This window comes from Diadema setosum, chromosome 19, assembly GCF_964275005.1.
Source record: "Diadema setosum chromosome 19, eeDiaSeto1, whole genome shotgun sequence".
NCBI classification, from domain to species: Eukaryota; Metazoa; Echinodermata; class Echinoidea; order Diadematoida; family Diadematidae; genus Diadema; species Diadema setosum.
Window position 1 is genome coordinate 8,734,209 of NC_092703.1, and position 17,286 is coordinate 8,751,494.

At 38.4% G+C, this 17,286-nt stretch overlaps 1 protein-coding gene across 1 annotated transcript; it reads right to left on the reverse strand.

Annotated features, from left to right (window-relative positions):
* Window positions 1-2,117: 2,117 nt before the first annotated feature.
* LOC140243158 (acetyl-CoA acetyltransferase, mitochondrial-like) lies at window positions 2,118-17,257 on the reverse strand. The gene is made up of 13 exons (XM_072322888.1): window positions 17,105-17,257; window positions 15,743-15,790; window positions 14,745-14,862; window positions 13,851-13,946; window positions 13,051-13,151; window positions 11,798-11,890; window positions 11,119-11,271; window positions 9,611-9,662; window positions 9,059-9,151; window positions 7,329-7,442; window positions 6,523-6,587; window positions 5,724-5,881; window positions 2,118-4,890 (listed from the first exon to the last, which is right to left on the reverse strand). Exons 1-13 carry the CDS (start codon window positions 17,141-17,143, stop codon window positions 4,770-4,772), a joined length of 1,251 nt encoding a protein of 416 aa, XP_072178989.1. The 5' UTR covers window positions 17,144-17,257; the 3' UTR covers window positions 2,118-4,769.
* Between the last annotated feature and the right edge of the window lie 29 nt (window positions 17,258-17,286).

The window sequence follows — 17,286 nt, forward strand, 5'->3', positions numbered from 1 at the left end:
TGAATTTAGTTTTTTTTTTTTTTAAGTTATGTTTTACAGTGAATTAGGAGCCCATTGAGACTTGGTTTTTGAAAAATGTGAGGGTCAGATAACCCGTTTCCTTTATGTCATGTTAGAGTGTATGTGAGTAATGAACTAATTTGTCTTGTGTTAACTCTACAGCAATTTGTTGACTGTGGGACTAGAGAGCATTGTTTTGTAATCATAAAGATGGTAATGGGCCAATCATATTTTGATGAAGGTAGCTGTTGACACTCTAGAATGTTTTGTAGTTGATAGCGTCAAGCTTCTTTTCCATGGGGAAAAAGTTATGAGGACATTGATTATATCTTCACATTTTTGTTCAAATGTTATCTTTATACAAGATATGTTTCATTTTTGTTGTCATCTTTTCTCCCTGTATGTGCATTTTTTCCTAATGTGAATGGGTCAATTTTTCATGCTGGTGGATGTATGATGATAATGAAAGATATATCCATTTGCTGGTTTGTGCAGTATACCACTGTACTCCAAGGTTAAAGTTGATGATTGTTGGCTCGAAAAGAAGCCACCCTCACTTGTAATTCCTATGAAAGTTGCTTAGGCATTTATTTCTGACACTGATGATAATCGCTGCAGAGTTTGGTAAGGGATGAACATTAAATCAAGGTTCTTTTTTTTCCGTGAGTAGTCAAAAACTGTGAATATTTGATATTACATTTTCTAAAATGAATATTGAGGCATCTGCCAGTTGATATAGAAGCATGTGATTCTGTCTTAATGATGATTACACACATGCATATATATGCAATCTGTACTGAAAATAACAGTAACTGCTTTTGTGTCAGGGTACCCATTTTCTTAGTGTAGGATATTATATCATTACAATTACTTGCAGATGAGGCAACACTTATGCCTAGTAAATATTCAATTCTTGGTGTCGCCAATGCGCAGAAAACTTTTCCAGATTATATAATGTAGTAGAAGTAACAAAATATGGCACTGTTAAGATGAAATCTCCATGAGATTGAATCATCAGCAACCAAATTTCAAATTGTACCAACTTTATGTTCTAGCATACCAACTATAGATCTCACTGTCCCACACACCGATATCTGTGTCACTGTTTGTTGACATTTTGCTGATCCACTTGTGAGAAGTCAACCATCGAGAACAGAAGCTGATAATACAGTGTACTCCTGTTATAACGAAGTCCTCGGTACCAGCCGTTTTCTTTCATTGTACATGTACATGTGTATCAAAATTTCGTTATAACTCGACAGATAAACATAGAGCGGATAATGTTGCGGCCTGAATTTTTACTTTGTTGTAATCCAGAAATTCATTATAACCATGTTCATTATAACAGGAGTGCAGTGTATTTGAATTCATCCTCAGGCTGGTTAATATTGTAACCAATACTCCTTGGAGCTTGAAAACAAGGTATGGCCTATGACTTCGTTTTCCCAATGTGCTGTAAACTTCAAAAGCAGACCTTCAGTTTTACATAATCCATCTCCTTAATGTCACATTATCACTGGTGTGAATTCATGATATGAAAAAAAAAAGACTGCAGGTTTTTCACAATAATTTATCAAGTCAGGACATGTACACCACTGTTCTGCTCTATGCTGTACATATGTGGATTCACTTGAACTCAAAACATTATTTATGGTTGTGGTTATTCCTATGTATTTATATGGGTTGACTGTGTTACTGTTGATTTTTGCTTTGTATGCGACAGAAAATTCCATGAATGATATATCTAGAACATGTGTAATTATAGTGCCAAAGAGTTCTATTTATTTATATAAAGTTATGCTACAGCAATAAAAGAGAAGTTTGCTACTAAAAAGCTCAGCTGTTCATATTTGTATACATTGCAGTTTGTGGATGTCATACGTACTATCTCCAATATTCTTGGATTGTATGTACATGTATATGTATCTCAATTTCTTGATGAAATGGCAAACCATGTGCTGATCGTGATCTGTGAAACTTGGGGACATCAAATCTTTATTGCATTTGTCTCACACACAATCAACTCTGTACTCCTTAAAAAACACTACCTCATCTGTTGTAGACTACAATGAGACAAAACTGACAAATAAATGGACAAAATGCTTGTAGGGTCCATGACCACAAAAATAATGATAATTTTGTTTTATTATTTTCTTCAATGATACAAATGTGTCAAGACACTAATGAAAAATGACCACAATAAAATGACACAGAATATGGACTCTGCAAAGTCTCTACAATGTATGTCCTCTTTGAAAATAACATTTTCTGACCCCAAATCATACCAAGCAGAGATCTTGGTACAAATCTTATGGGGAAAATTTAAAGTCAAATGACTCTTCTTTAAGTACAGTGCACTCCCGTTATAACGAAATGCTCGGGACCGGCAGTTTTCTTTCGTTATAACGAAATTTCGTTATAACCGAACAAATACAATATACAACGAAAACAAGGAAACCATGTATTATATCATATTCTGTTTGCTTAATACTAATCATACACTGGAAAGCTATGTGAAATGTGATGGGATAACTGTAATACAATAATAAACGCAAGTTCCGCTCAGAAACTGTGCATGACACAAGGAGCGAACACACAGTGGTGTGAAGCGTTCACCCATGCAGAGACGCTATAAAATATGCTTGTTCCGCTACGTATTTTCGAAAGCAATTCGCATTTCGTTATAACGGAGCACATTTCTTTTGTTTTTCTTTGTCTGTGGCGCTCGGAAAAGACTTCGTTATAACGGAAATTTCGTTATAACCGTGTTCGTTATAAGCGAATTTTGCTCCATAGACTTTAATGGTGATTATTTTGGGACCAGAAGATTTACTTTCTTATAACGAAATTTCGTTATAACCGTGTTCGTTGTAACGGGAGTGCACTGTAATACAGCTGCTGCCATCTGGAGATGGAATTGAAATACACACATCATATGTGCCACATCTGAGAATATTGCCTGGGTACACAAGTTGACTTTTAACGAGAGCACATTTCCCCAACCAATTTTTCCTTATCACAATCGGTCACAAAGTGTGAACAACGTTACAAAGCAAATGTATCAGAAATAGTACATGTACATGTACCACAAACATACACTATGGAAAGCAAACATCACAGATACTATGCTGTATCAGACATCCTCGCAAAACTGACTGAAATAAAAGATGGGGGGGGGGGGGGGAGGTGTTGCACATGGGAAAAACCTTCTTGCAAATCACTAACATGATTGAACATTTTTGAAAAATTTATTACTTGGACACATTAAGTGACAATAGGCATGTACTGCAATTAATGTGCAAGTCACATGGACAGGTTTGCAAAAAATAAAACAAAGTATATGCAAGTTTAACTTACAGTGCAGGAGCCATATTTCAATGCACTAACAAGGTAATCAAATGATCACTCTTTCTATGAAAGGAAGGCCTTATGGAGTGAGCAAATTCGCCATACTGTAAAAGTGGCTATTTTTGCATGTGTGTTTTTTTTTCTTTTTTTTTCCGCTTGGCTGGGTGTTTTTAATTCTGCAGAATCAAAACAATTATTAGAGGAACATATGACATGTAAAAAAATGTTTGTGTGTTTTTATTTTCGCACTGGTTTTTGGTCGCGCAAAAATTTCCACATCACTAAGAATTTCCACTTTTACAGTAATTCATACTGAGCAAACAAAAATTGAGGAGCAATTTATTGTTTATGCTTTAAAGCATACATCATGCCAAAGAAATCTCTCTCAATGTTCTGCCCTTTATACACACAACTGCAGCTATTTGTCTATACACGTGAAGCATTTACAAGGGGTCAAAACATTACGTGCAGTTTGCCAACATTTTTCTTTTCTTTTGCTTCTTGGTGATACCATTGTATGCATCATCAACACACAGCACACATTGCATTTTTAAAACATAATGCCTCCGGCACCACTTCGTGGCGGAGGCATAAAAACAACACAAATAAGAATTAACAAAAGCAACAACAATACAGACCTTGCTAAAATAGACTCTTGAACTGGGGACTAGGGCTCAACATTGCAAGAACAAACTTACTTGTTTTGGGGTTTTTTTCGTAGATGCTTACCACGCACTCAAACTTGTGTTTTTGTACAAACTTAAGAATTTCAATACCATTTCAATTCCATTTCAATTCTATTCAAATTAAACTTTCAAGTTTGCCTTAATGATTGTTCAATATCCCCCTGAAGGTGATTCACTTCATTCACTTTGAACGTAGAGTCATTTGATCAGCTACCCTTCTAACCCACAATTAATATGCAACTGAACAAGAATCGCTTCATACCACGGATGGCAGATACTATATAACAAGATACTAGTATTCTCATATGTTGCACATACATGATAGAATTGATTTCATACCAAACAATGCTCCTGCATTTTTATTCCCATCCCAAAAATACCAATCATACACAATAAAATCATAAAAAAAAAGGAGAAATATTCCTACTGAATAATTTAAATGATAACAATACTGAATGATTTCAGTAACAATCATACCGAATGATTTCAAACTAAAGCCATTAAAATCACCAACAATACGTGAAATACACCAGCTGATCCAATAAGAGTGGAGGTACATGTAACCATGGTTACAACATCCGGGTAAGAGTTCAAAATGCTGCACTGCCTCGACTGTAGATCCAGAGACAGCCAAGGAGAGGTCACCACAGTTGTACCTTCTCGACAAGCATCACACGCGCTCGCTCCACTGTCTCCATTGTGGATTTGGAGAATTTTGAGGAGAGGTCGTCGCAGTTATAACTTCTCGATGAGTATCGCCGACGCGCCGCCACCCCCGTTGCAGATTCCTGCCAGCCCCTTTTCCCCTGGCTGGAGGTTGTGCGCCATGTGGCCTGTGATTCGTGTACCAGACATTCTGAAATGGAAAAAGAGAGTGCACAGGGGAAACTCTTTACAACAAAGTCGTACAAACCATGACACTTAATACCTTGTTACATCAATTTTCTCAGCATATCAGGGTACAAAAGAAAACAAAGATAGATCAAGAGTGGGGACCCACAAAATCACCTTGTTACAAGAGGGTTTCGCTATACCCAACCTCTTCATAACAAGGTTCCACTTTACTTGAGTTTTCCTACTTTTTTTTTTTGTGTAATGGGATGCACACAGATATTGATGCTACATAATGTTCAATCATTCCTTTGTAACCTACAAGCAAAGTCTGAAAATGAACACATGTTGACCTTTCTCACTGGCTTCACTTTTATAGACTATGACAGGTAAGGCAAGTGGAGAGTACATACACATGTCAAAACTAATATCAGAGAAATTGGTGCTTATTGAGTGCTTATTGATTGATGGGAGCTGACTTCTGCATGAATTTACTTTTTATTTGACTTTTGTGTTGGAAAATTTATTGGAAGGCACTCCCAAGACAGGTTTTCATCATGAGTCACGCGAGGTTGACAGTATGCGTTTTCACAAAGTGCACTCAGAAATACTCTTTATATGGCGGAACTTACTGAGCCAAATATGACTGTGTGCGGTGTGTCTCCATGTTGGAAATGCTTACTCAGTCACATCATTAAAATTATGCGCTTCACACACTCTTTGAACTGATATTCAACAACTGCTCCCCTTCAGAACCATTTTTTCCTGGCTCTGATGGGTTCCACTTTTTGCGTGGTTGCTTCACATTTCTCGGAAGCAAGTGGGGCAGGTGTGAGGAATTGTTGGAAGTCTACACACCCGATGGGATGACCGATGCTGACGGCACCGCCGTTGATGTTGACCTTCGCTGGGTCGAGGTCCAGCATCTTGATGTTGGCGAGGACGACAACGCTGAAGGCCTCATTGATCTCGAACATGCTGACGTCGTCCTTGTGCACCCCGGTCTGCTCCAGCACCTGTGAGAGGTAGGAACGAGACCGAAAAACTCATCACCACTTGACACCAATACTGGACGTCAAGCCCAAGAATGAGAATGACAGAACGATGGCAAACTCCTGGACACTGTGCAGTGGTCTGCAAGGGGGTATGACTCGTACCGAGCAGCAAAGTGGCATTGTTACATTTTATGTTGGGGGCACACTACTATCACCTCCAAAAACAGATCTCTGAATTATGACCATTGGTCATCGACCCTGCAATGGGCATGGATGGCAGTACTCGATATGTTTCGTTTCGTTTCACTCATTCATTCATTCATTCATTCATTCATTCATTCATTCATTCATTCATTCATTCATCCATCCATCCATCCATCCATCCATCCATCCATCCATCCATCCATCCATCCATGATATCTGAAGTAGGAAACAATGTTCTACTCCATTGAAAGGTTGAAAAAAAATGGATATCCAGGTTGGCAGTGACACATTTGAAGCAGGTGCTACCATAGCCTCACATGGCAATCACACAAAGGTCACAAATTCTACATCTTATCCAGGTGGTTGCAAGCAACACTTCTAAGCCTAGTAAAGAATTCAAGTACTTGGTGTTACAGATATTTTAAAAATATTCAGGGAAAAATAGACATGGTTTTTACCTTTGGCATGGCATAGGCTGGAGCGATTGGAAATTCAATGGGTGCAACAGCTGCATCAGCAAATCCTGTTCAGAAAATAAAAAAATTATATACTTGACAATGTATAAAAGAAAGTGTAACATCAAAATTAACAGCGTCACTATCATAATCATCATCATCCTTGAACCCTGCTGTGAAAAAGTTCTTGGCAAAGTGAAATAGGACAAAGACGTGGACATGGTCTGAGGACTTTCAACTGATGCCTACAAATGCAAGTTAACACAGTTAACAGCTGAACAAAAACCAATTGTATGTGTGCCAGCATCTTCAACATTATTGTAATCAAAATCACTGTGCCTCTCACAAAGTGCAAATGTTGCTACAAATAAAATGCATTTTTGACACTGGCATGAAGTTTCTGACCGGATGACTTTCAATGGCCTGGAAAGAAAAGAAACTTTCCGAAGTATGTGAAAAGCTTGACATGACAAGGATATTAGGACCCTGCAATTTTCCATGCTATATCTGATAACTCGCTTTAAAAGTGCAAACAAAAACATTTAAGGAGTACAAAATGTTACAACAAGCTGTAACAGTGTGCCAGTGATACATTGTTAGTGATTCTTCAGCAAAATGACATGGGGACATACTATGCCATCAAATAAATTATTGCAATATCTCCACTTATTGATTCATATTTTATGGTGAAATGATACACGCAACTGTGCAGGACACATGTATTTCACAATGCCTCAGCATATAAGCGCTACCAACTTTGTGCCAAAACTTGAGGAAATGCTTCAGTTAGGGGCATAGTGACTGCCTACCGAGTATCCTTGCAAGTGGTTTGATGTTACGCTTTGCCGCCTCCTGTGCTGTCATGAGAACCATGGCTGCTGCTCCGTCGTTCAGTGTGCTGGCATTAGCAGCAGTCACCGTGCCTGGAGAAAAATAATAAATCAAACTTCTTATTATTATAAATAAACTAAAAAACAAAACAGTTTTTTTGTACACATAGCAAACATTCTGGAATAAACACTGTACAATAAACTAAAAAACAAAACAGTTTTTTTTGTACACGTAGCAAACATTCTGGAATAAACACTGTACAAGAAACTAACTAGAAATGTCGCTTTGGCGACTGGTATGCCTCCGCCATAATGCATGATTTTCCCAATAGGTCTAGATAGTACATGTGGACAATGTTTGATTACATTTTCACAAAATTGGCAAAATATTGAAATGACAAGTTTGTCACAAATGTGTTGAATGTTCACCTTCCTTGACCTAGGTTTAATTGGATGAATAGGAGAGCATGCATCTAGGGATTTAAGGACTTTAACTTGACTTTGACCCATTCATACATTTAGGCATTGAGTAATTTTCAAGGTACAGGTGTGGAGAAAAAGTGCAATTTCTGAATTGAATAGTAAATTGTTACCATTTTCATCTGGCCCTTGACCCTAAAATTCATAAGATAATCACTTTCAGGTAGAACATGCATAATATGTACTAAGTTTCAAGATAACTTGAGCCACTTCGAGATATGGAGGAAAAAGTTAGTTCAGCACTTTCACTTGATCTTTGACCTTTTGACCTTTGAGGCAAAAAAAAAGAAGAAAAAAAAAAACTTTCCAGAGAATTTCTATTAGGTTACACATGCATACACCAAGTGTAAAAAAATAATAACCCTGCTGGCATTGCATAAATATGAGGGAAATAGTAAAATTTTGAAGTGTTGCACTTGACCTTTGACCCCTGACCTTTGACCCAATGAACCCTACATTCTCTAGATAATCACTTCCAGTCAGTACATGTATATACTATGTTCCATGAAGATACCTTGAACAATTTTCCAAGGCACGGAGAAAAAAAAGACGTTTTGATATTTTTACTTGACCTTTTTACCTTTGACCTCATGACCCAAAATTTCACCAGAGAATCTTAATTGGGTAATACATGTATACACTAAGTTTCAAGAAAATATCTTCAGGCATTCAATAGATATGGCGAAAATAGTGAAATTTCATGTATTTGACCCTGACCTTTTGACCTTTGACCTTTGACCTCATGACGCAAACTTTCACCAGAGAATCTTAATTGGGTAATACATGTATACACTAAGTTTCAAGAAAATATCTTCAGGCATTCAATAGATATGGTGGAAAAAGTGAAATTTTATGTATTTGACCTTGACCTTTTGACCTTTGACCTTGAGCATGTGCACCCAAAAGTTGATAGGCACAACTTCACCCCCTAATACACATACATGCCAAGTTTCATTAGGATACCTCAACAGGTTTTGATAGTTACCTTGTCCACAAAATTCATTACGGACGGACGGAAGGACGGACGGACGGACGGACGGACGGAAGGACGGACGGACGGACGGAAGGACGGACGGACGGACGGACGGACAACCCGAAAACATAATGCCTCCGGCACCACTTCGTGGCGGAGGCATAAAAAACAAAACAGTTTTTTTGTACACATAGCAAACATTCTGGAATAAACCATCGGAGATGCACTTTGGGTGGGATCAATTTACAGCACTCACCATCTTTCTCGAAGACTGCCTTCAGACCTCTGACTTTGTCAAAGTTGACTTTGCTGTACTCTTCATCCTCTGAAACCGCCACATCTGGCTTTCCTGAAATTGAATGAGTGCGGGCGATACACAATGAACAGAAAGTACTCAGTACTCATATACACCCCTTGTTCCTTATCTCTCATACACACATGCAATCAAAGCAGTCTGTGACAGCCACCCAAGGGAGACGAAAAGAGTGGCTGCTACAGACAGGTGGCCGCTACAAGATAGGTTCTTCGACATTTTTCATATACACGTACAGTGGAAAATTGTTATAAACAGGTCGGATGTACAATCGTAACAAAACCCTCTTACAACCAGGTGCTTTTGCAGGTCTCGACTCTTTTATATTTCTTTCCTTACACGCCCTGGAATAGTGAGAAACCTGATTAGTAGGTAATTGCCATGAATGTAAGGTCCTCATCATTTCACAGGGTTCCCCTCTACCCCGACACAGAGCTTGCTCCCACTGCAAGTGTTTGTTGTATTCTTACAAGCAGCGAGGATACACACACTCACCCCTCTTCTGTGGGACGCCGATGGGGATGATCTCCTTGTCGAATACGTTGTTCTGGGAAGGAGAAGAGACGAGCAGCGAGGTAAAGATCATAAAATTTCTATTCTGCATGACACAAAGATGAATGATTACCCCAATGTATATTTTTCATGTGCTGCAAAAAAAAAAAAAAAAAAAAGATACAAAAATAAAAAATAAAAATTCCCCATTTCATTTTTCATCAGTGTCACTGCCATGTAAATGGCCCCTGTAATCACTTTTGCTACAATTGTACCACCATCCAATCCATTTGAAATAATTCTCATTACAATATTCCAAATAAGGCTTCATGATATTGCTTTTGTTAATGGTTGTATCCGTTCTATTCATTGATCAATAGTTAACTGTATTTTTTAATCCTCTTCTGAACAATGTATATTAAGCATTATTGTTCTCTTCATAATGAACATTACTACAATTATGAAACTGAGTGTTAATGAAATCAACAATCAACCTATATTCGATACAGCTGATGCATCTCTTGGTATCAATGTTATCATGTTCTTTTGTTTTCTTCCATGTATCTTATCAGTTATTATGGTCATCATGACAATGATGATGATCAACGCATCTAATCATTACAATAAACCTGAACACAAGTTTACATTCGACATTTCAATTATGGACCCTACCCTCCTTAGCATACATGTCCATCCTGTTTTTCTTTCCTTTCCTCCTCATTTAAGTCACTTCAATCATTAACATCAACATCATCATCATAATTATCATCTTCCTCCTCCTCTTTGTCATAACCACACCCATCACTTGAGTCATCACCATTACCATCATCTTCTTTCTCCTCTTCCTTCTCTTCTCCGTCACTACCACTCCCATCACTTAAATCGTCATCATTATTACCATCCTCCTCCTCCTCTTCTTCTTCATCATGACCCCACCTACCACTTCAGTCATCATCATCACCATCATCATCATCGTCATCATCATCAGCTTTATCCTCCTTGTCCTCTTTATCATGACCACACCCATCATTTCAATCGCCATTATTATGATCATCATCACCATCATAATCATCATACACATCATCATCGACTTCATCATCATCATCATCACATCATCATCATCATCATCATCATCATCTTTATCCTCCTTGTCCTCTTTATCATGAATAAACCCATCATTTCAATCATCATTATTATGATCATCATCACCATCATCATAATCATCACACCCATCATCATCAACTTCATCATCATCATCATCTTTATCCTCCTTGTCCTCTTTATCATGACCACACCCATCGTTTCAATCATCATTATTATGATCATCATCATCATCACCATCACCATAATCATCATACCCATCATCATCGACTTCATCATCATTATCATCACCACCACCACCATCATCATCATCATCATCATCATCATCATCATCTTTTTTCTCCATATCATCATCACTGCCACTTCCCCATCTAATCACTCTAGCCATCACTGCGGGAACGATCACTTACCGCCCCTGCCGCCTGGCTCTTCTGGTAGGAGCCGATGGCGAAGTCGTCCTGCTGCTCCCGGGAGATGCCCAGCTTCCTGGCCGTGTCCTCCCCACAGTTGCCCATGTGAATCTTGTTGTATACGTCTGTCAAGCCGTCCTTCACTATGGCATCCTGGAAAGGGAAAGATCAGATCAGATACAAGAACCCATCAAAGACTGAAACAGACTACCCCAGGAGGCAGTCGAAGCCAAAATCATGGACGCGTTTGTGTCACAAGCATTTGGCCACGAGTAGTTGCTGAACATCTAATTTTTGACATTCTATTTAATATGTATTTTCATTATTCATTGATGTTATTGATTCATTGAATTGATTGATTATTCAAACACTGTCCGAACAAAATGTCCTGCTACTACCATTATTATCCTATCATAGCCAAGTATCCATTTGAAACCTTGGTTAGGAGGGGCAAACCAGGTAGAACATCTTACAAGTGCAGGGACACAGACAATGAATAGGATTTGAACCCTAAATCTCTTGTTTAAGGCTCAAGGGCTTGTTCCCTAAACCAAAGTTCCTCACACTCTGACACAGAATGGCATCAAAAGATAGCTAAAAAAGGTAAAAGAGAGAGATGACCGAGGTATAAGCTCCCACCCTTCTTGGGGACAAAGATAAAGGGCGTGGCCTGACTCACCTCCAACTTTGCTCCTCCGTAGCCTGGGTCACCCCTGGCCATCAAAAGAGGAACATTAGACATGCTCTCCATACCCCCAGCAACCATCACATCCTTGTAGAAAAAAAAAGAACAACAAATGAATAAAACATCACACACACAAATCAATGACATAATCATGGAAGTTACTGCGAATCTCCCCGTGTTCAAATAACTGTAAATCTATTCAAATTAATTAAATTCTTGCATCAAGTTGTTTTTATTGCAACTGATTGACAAACTGCCGTACATTGAGTTGAAGATTCATTGTTTTAGTAGAAAGCATAATTAAAAAAAAAAAACAAAAAATCATGGGCATGCATACTTGGGCTGGATTTGAACCACCAAATCATCAGGAGGTTGTCAGTTTGAATCAGGTCTGAGTATTATATACACAACAACAGCAATAATACTTCAAGAATATAGAAATGTTCACATACCATTGTCACCAGCTCCATTGCCTACAAAATGTGCTGAAACACTTTCTAATCATGAAATATCATCTCATCATGCCATACCCTAACCAATCTCAGAGTATGTAAAGCATGCCTCATAGAGATAATGCAGTGTGTCCTCGCCTAAGAGACCACGGAACAGGGATGCCAACATTGTAAACAGTATTACAGTATTCTAAGGGCTGAAAAGGCATACATCTGGCAGATTTTTTTTTTTTGTACCTTTCATCGAACAGAGGTAAGAATGTAGGATTACAGTTTAGTAAAAACAGTATTTTGCATGAAACCTGCAGTATTTTTGCCAAACCCAAAAGTACAAAATACTGCAAAAAAAAAAAAAAAAAAAAAAAATCAAGTTGGCATATCTACTCGAGGTAAATCTGCTCGATGAGTGGTGACCGGATTATCTTTTATTGTAATATTGTTATGTATATGTGAGGCCATTATGCTTGTCAAGCATGTGCATACGATAATGGTCTCCTACATTCCTGTTACTCCTAGATTTGTTTAATTTGTCTTTTGATAAGCTGGTAGGTGAAATTATTTTCATTTAATGCGTAAAGACACCTGCTCGAAATCCTTTTGTATTATGAAGAAAAGTGTTCTATTCATTCATGTTAACCTTCACTTTATTCACCAACCAATGTCTTTGTAATTCACAGTTAAAATATTGCCCGGGAACTTTGTTCAATTGGCTTTGTGTTATACTCTTGTGCGAAAAAGGAATGCAGAAATCAAATCAAATCAAATCAAATCAAAATCAAAGGCAGGGTCACTGACCTGGTGGCCACACATGAGGCTCTGGGCAGCCATCATGATGCTCTTCATTCCAGAGGCACAGACCTTGTTGACGGTGGTACAGGGTGTGCCGAGGGGTAAACCTGGCATCAAAGACAAACAACAGTGATTTGATCAAGGAATGACTTTATCACCAGCATTAATTTGAAACTTCTTCCAAATTAAAGAGTGTACAGCTTCCACAGTAAATTAATTCATCTACATTCTAATGTGTGTACTCATTTATATATCATGTGCATATGTGTTGCTTGTCTTAATAGTGCTAGATTGCTTTATGTTGCCAAAAAAAAAAAAGAAAGAAAAAAAAAACTATGCAAAACACATTGAACACGCTATAGTGTAGGTTAGGAAGACGGGTCTGTTGAACGAGTGTGCCAATAATCAAAAGCATGTTACAAAAACATATAAATTGATACAACAGTATCTGTTAGAGAAGAGCACTGGAAGTGGGTCAGTGGTGTTAGAGCAATGTGGTGGGATGGGGGGGGGGGGGAGGGAGGGGGTATTCAACTTCTATAGGGGTAGAGCAATGAGGGTGGGGTATTGGGGTGGAGCAGTGGGTAAGGACAATGGGGGTGGGGCACTAGGGGTACAGCACTAGGATGGGGCAGTAGAGGTGGGACAGTAGGGGGTGGGGCAGTGGGGGTGGGGCAGTGGGGTGGGACAGTGGGTTGGGACAGTATGGATGGAGTATTGGGGGTAGGACAATGAGGGAGGGGCAATGGAATGGGATGGGAAGAGGGGGGGGGGGGGGGGACAGAGAGGCGGGGCAGAGAGCTTACCTGCTCCAAGAGCAGCCTGCCTTGTTGGTGCTTGACCTTGACCAGCTTGGAGGACATTGCCCATGTAAACCTCATCCACCTCTTCAGGAGCAATGCCTACAATCAACATCGACATGAAAACAAACAAACAAACAAATAAACAAACAACTACTTATTCTCAAAATTCTTTGATACAAAATTACTAGCATCATGCTATTAAGATTAAAGGCAAATTGTGCAATTTGTGCAAGTATGTCAAATACCTTGACACAAAAGTGGGAACTGTACACTATCTATTTACTTTTTACAATATGCCAATTCTAGTGAAAATTTCCTGTCATAAATTTGCAGATGAGACAATTATTGCTCTTTTACGTCTACACCTCGAAACTATAAAATGTGTTTTTAGTTTTGGGCCACTTCAGTGGAGCATAAAATTAATGGAGGAAAATGTTCATGTTGTATTCCACAAAGTATCCAATGTTGACAGTGTATCATTATCATATTACAGGCTACAGAATGTTAGATATTACTTGCATTTTCCATTTTGTTTGTTTGTTTGTTTGCTTTTTTAATGGCCGGACAACTATGAAAGTTATAGGCTAGAGCTCATACCAGAAGACTTGTCATATCATTCATAAAATTGAAAATGACTACAACACATTATCTTTGGATCTGGGGCTAGCTTACCAAGAGAAGGTGTCAAAGAAGTAGAACAATTCTGAAAATATCATTATTTTTACATTACTATTTTTTTCTCCAGATCAGTAAAACACAATTTTTAAGGACATGACAAAAAATGTATCTTTACATCACCATAACTCACATTCCAGAAGAGCACTATTTGAACAATCACACATATTAAAGAATATCTTAAAGGGAAAAGATCTATAGAAATATGCTGTTTCTTGTTACCTGCTTTCTCTATTGCTGCTTGGATGGCTACAGACCCCATTCTTGTGGCTGGAAGTGAGGCTAAGGAACTTCTGAAGGAACCTATTGGAGTCCGCACAGCACTTACAATTACAACATCCTAATGATTGGAAAAATAGCAAAAGAAAACTTTTTTTTTTTTTTTTGGCTTGACAATGTTACTCATGGCTATCAAATGCACTAAACCTCAAACATATGGATCACACAATATAATTTCTATCACTTTTTATTTTGTTTTAGTAGCATGAAAGCTGAGCATTGCAATATGCTGACTTCAATAGCAAATCTCCTGGAATCTTAAATACTTCGTAAATTCTTTCACACTTTATTCCATTGCAAGAAAACAAAATGGTAGGTAAAATCATACAGCACAAAGTGGTGAAAATTCAAGATTCTTACAGTTAATGAAAGATATGAAGTTTGAATTTTCTTCAATTTGTCTCCCTCTAACAAATCTCAACCTTCACCCCTCTACTTAATATTCTCTTGCATTCATGAAACATAAATGTTGGAAACCCCCCCCCCCAAAAAAAAAAAAAACAAAAACAAAAACAAAAACCAAAAACCAAAAACACACAAAACACACAAAACAAAGCAAAACTCCATTTCCTGATTAGACCTCACTTGAGACTTGGAAATCCTTGCAGAAGTAAAAAAACTGTCTGAGTTGATACACTGAAAGATCTTCTTATGACAGTGTTTAGAACTGTGTATTTTGTTATTTCTCTAATTTTTGAACTTGCAACATGAACAGGACAAATTACCTGTGTTGACATGATTTGTCAGTCCTGATTGAAGACAAAAAAGATGCACTACTTTTGTAAGTGCTAAGGTACTTTTTGCTACAGTGATCAACACAAACCACTGGTTTGATTTCTAGCAGTGTCAGTAAAATGCATACTAAGCTTGACATTGCTAGTTGCTGTGTATGATTCATCAGAGCTGTGGTTTGTTAGTAGGTTCTGAAAAATAATACTCACATTAAGCCCTTTGACAGTTGAAAATTGTCTACTGGAAGGGGTCCATACCTGAAAACCAGTGAAAATAACATTGCAATGTGGTATTAAGAATGAGAATATTGTTTATTGTCATATCATCTGCAATTACATGTACCAGGTACATTGAAAGGGTGGATAAATTCTAAGATCCTAAAAACTGATAAATTTCTTGTAAACTTGATATCTGTGGTGGCCAACACTGAACATGTTTATCAAGCTTATCAACTATGCAGTCTCATAGTATACCTATATGTCCTCTTGAAGTTGCTAAGCAAGTTGTTCATTTTCACAATCCACTGGGCATAATACCAATTATGAGTACAGCTGTATTTACAAAAATTCATGCAGAAACCTTTAACAAAGAACACTTCGGTAAGTTCATAGTGAAGCAAAGTTTTAATGATTGGTTTTCTCCGTTCAAACATATGGTACATTCTGTCATTGTTTGTGCATGCGGTGCATTTGTAAGTGCCGATTACAATCTTGTGGTTGTGGCGCTTCAACAGCTAGGCAGAAGTTTGTTAATTTGATTTTCCATATAGGCAAGCATAACTAGCTGGCCCTTGCCAACTGAGCTGAGGTGGGCAAGTGAGAGTGACGTTATACACTAAGTAAATCCACAGCCAAACAGGATGACAAAAATTACACCGTTTGCTCGCTAGCTATCCTGGTAGTAACTGGGATCATTACGCCGGCTTCCTGTCACAGCTACTCTGTAGAACTGCTCTCTGTAAAGCCAACACAAAGCCCAGACCAGCTGCGTTGCACAAGCACATAAACAAAAACGCTGCAATAGTACAACAACCTAGAATTGGAAGTGTATTGTGCTACGGAAGGCCATCAGTTCTTTTCTGAACATGCACTGCAGGCAGGGAAGATCACAAATATTTTCTAGTAGCCGGATCTAGCAACATGAAAGACCACTTTCCAGCCATTTTGACCAGGACTTCCACTGCGCGCTGTTTTGATCATGTTGATCCTGCAGAAAGAAATATTCTGAAATAATTGGAACAACATGAATCAGTATGTGTAGTACTGTAGTGTATTGTGTCATCATAACTTTCTGAGAGGAATTGAAATGGCGTCAAGGACATTAAACTCCTGTGTCGTGATCGCGTAGACTGCATAAATTAGGCCCATCGCCCAATCTATTGGTATTGCATAATGGTACTGTACTAGTTTTGATCGACAGTTCACTCTCACGTGGTTTATTGATGTTTGCTACAAATGAGGAATGAAGCTTACCAGCGTTGTGGGACCGGACATCCACTTTGACGCAAGCAGGGAACAAAGAAAGAAAGATATTTTCGTATTTGCGAGAAGTCATGGATTTCATTTGCTTACCAGTTTCTTTGGTACTGCTCGTATTATCTGCGATGCCATTTTAGGAGCAGAGTTTTCAGTGGAGTGATGTCAAGTTTCCGCAAATACGACGAGAAGTTTGCCTTTCCAACCCTACTATAGACGCTCGCTTGGCCGTGTCCTCGCGGATCGGACGAACACACGGGCAAGACTCCGCTAGCTGT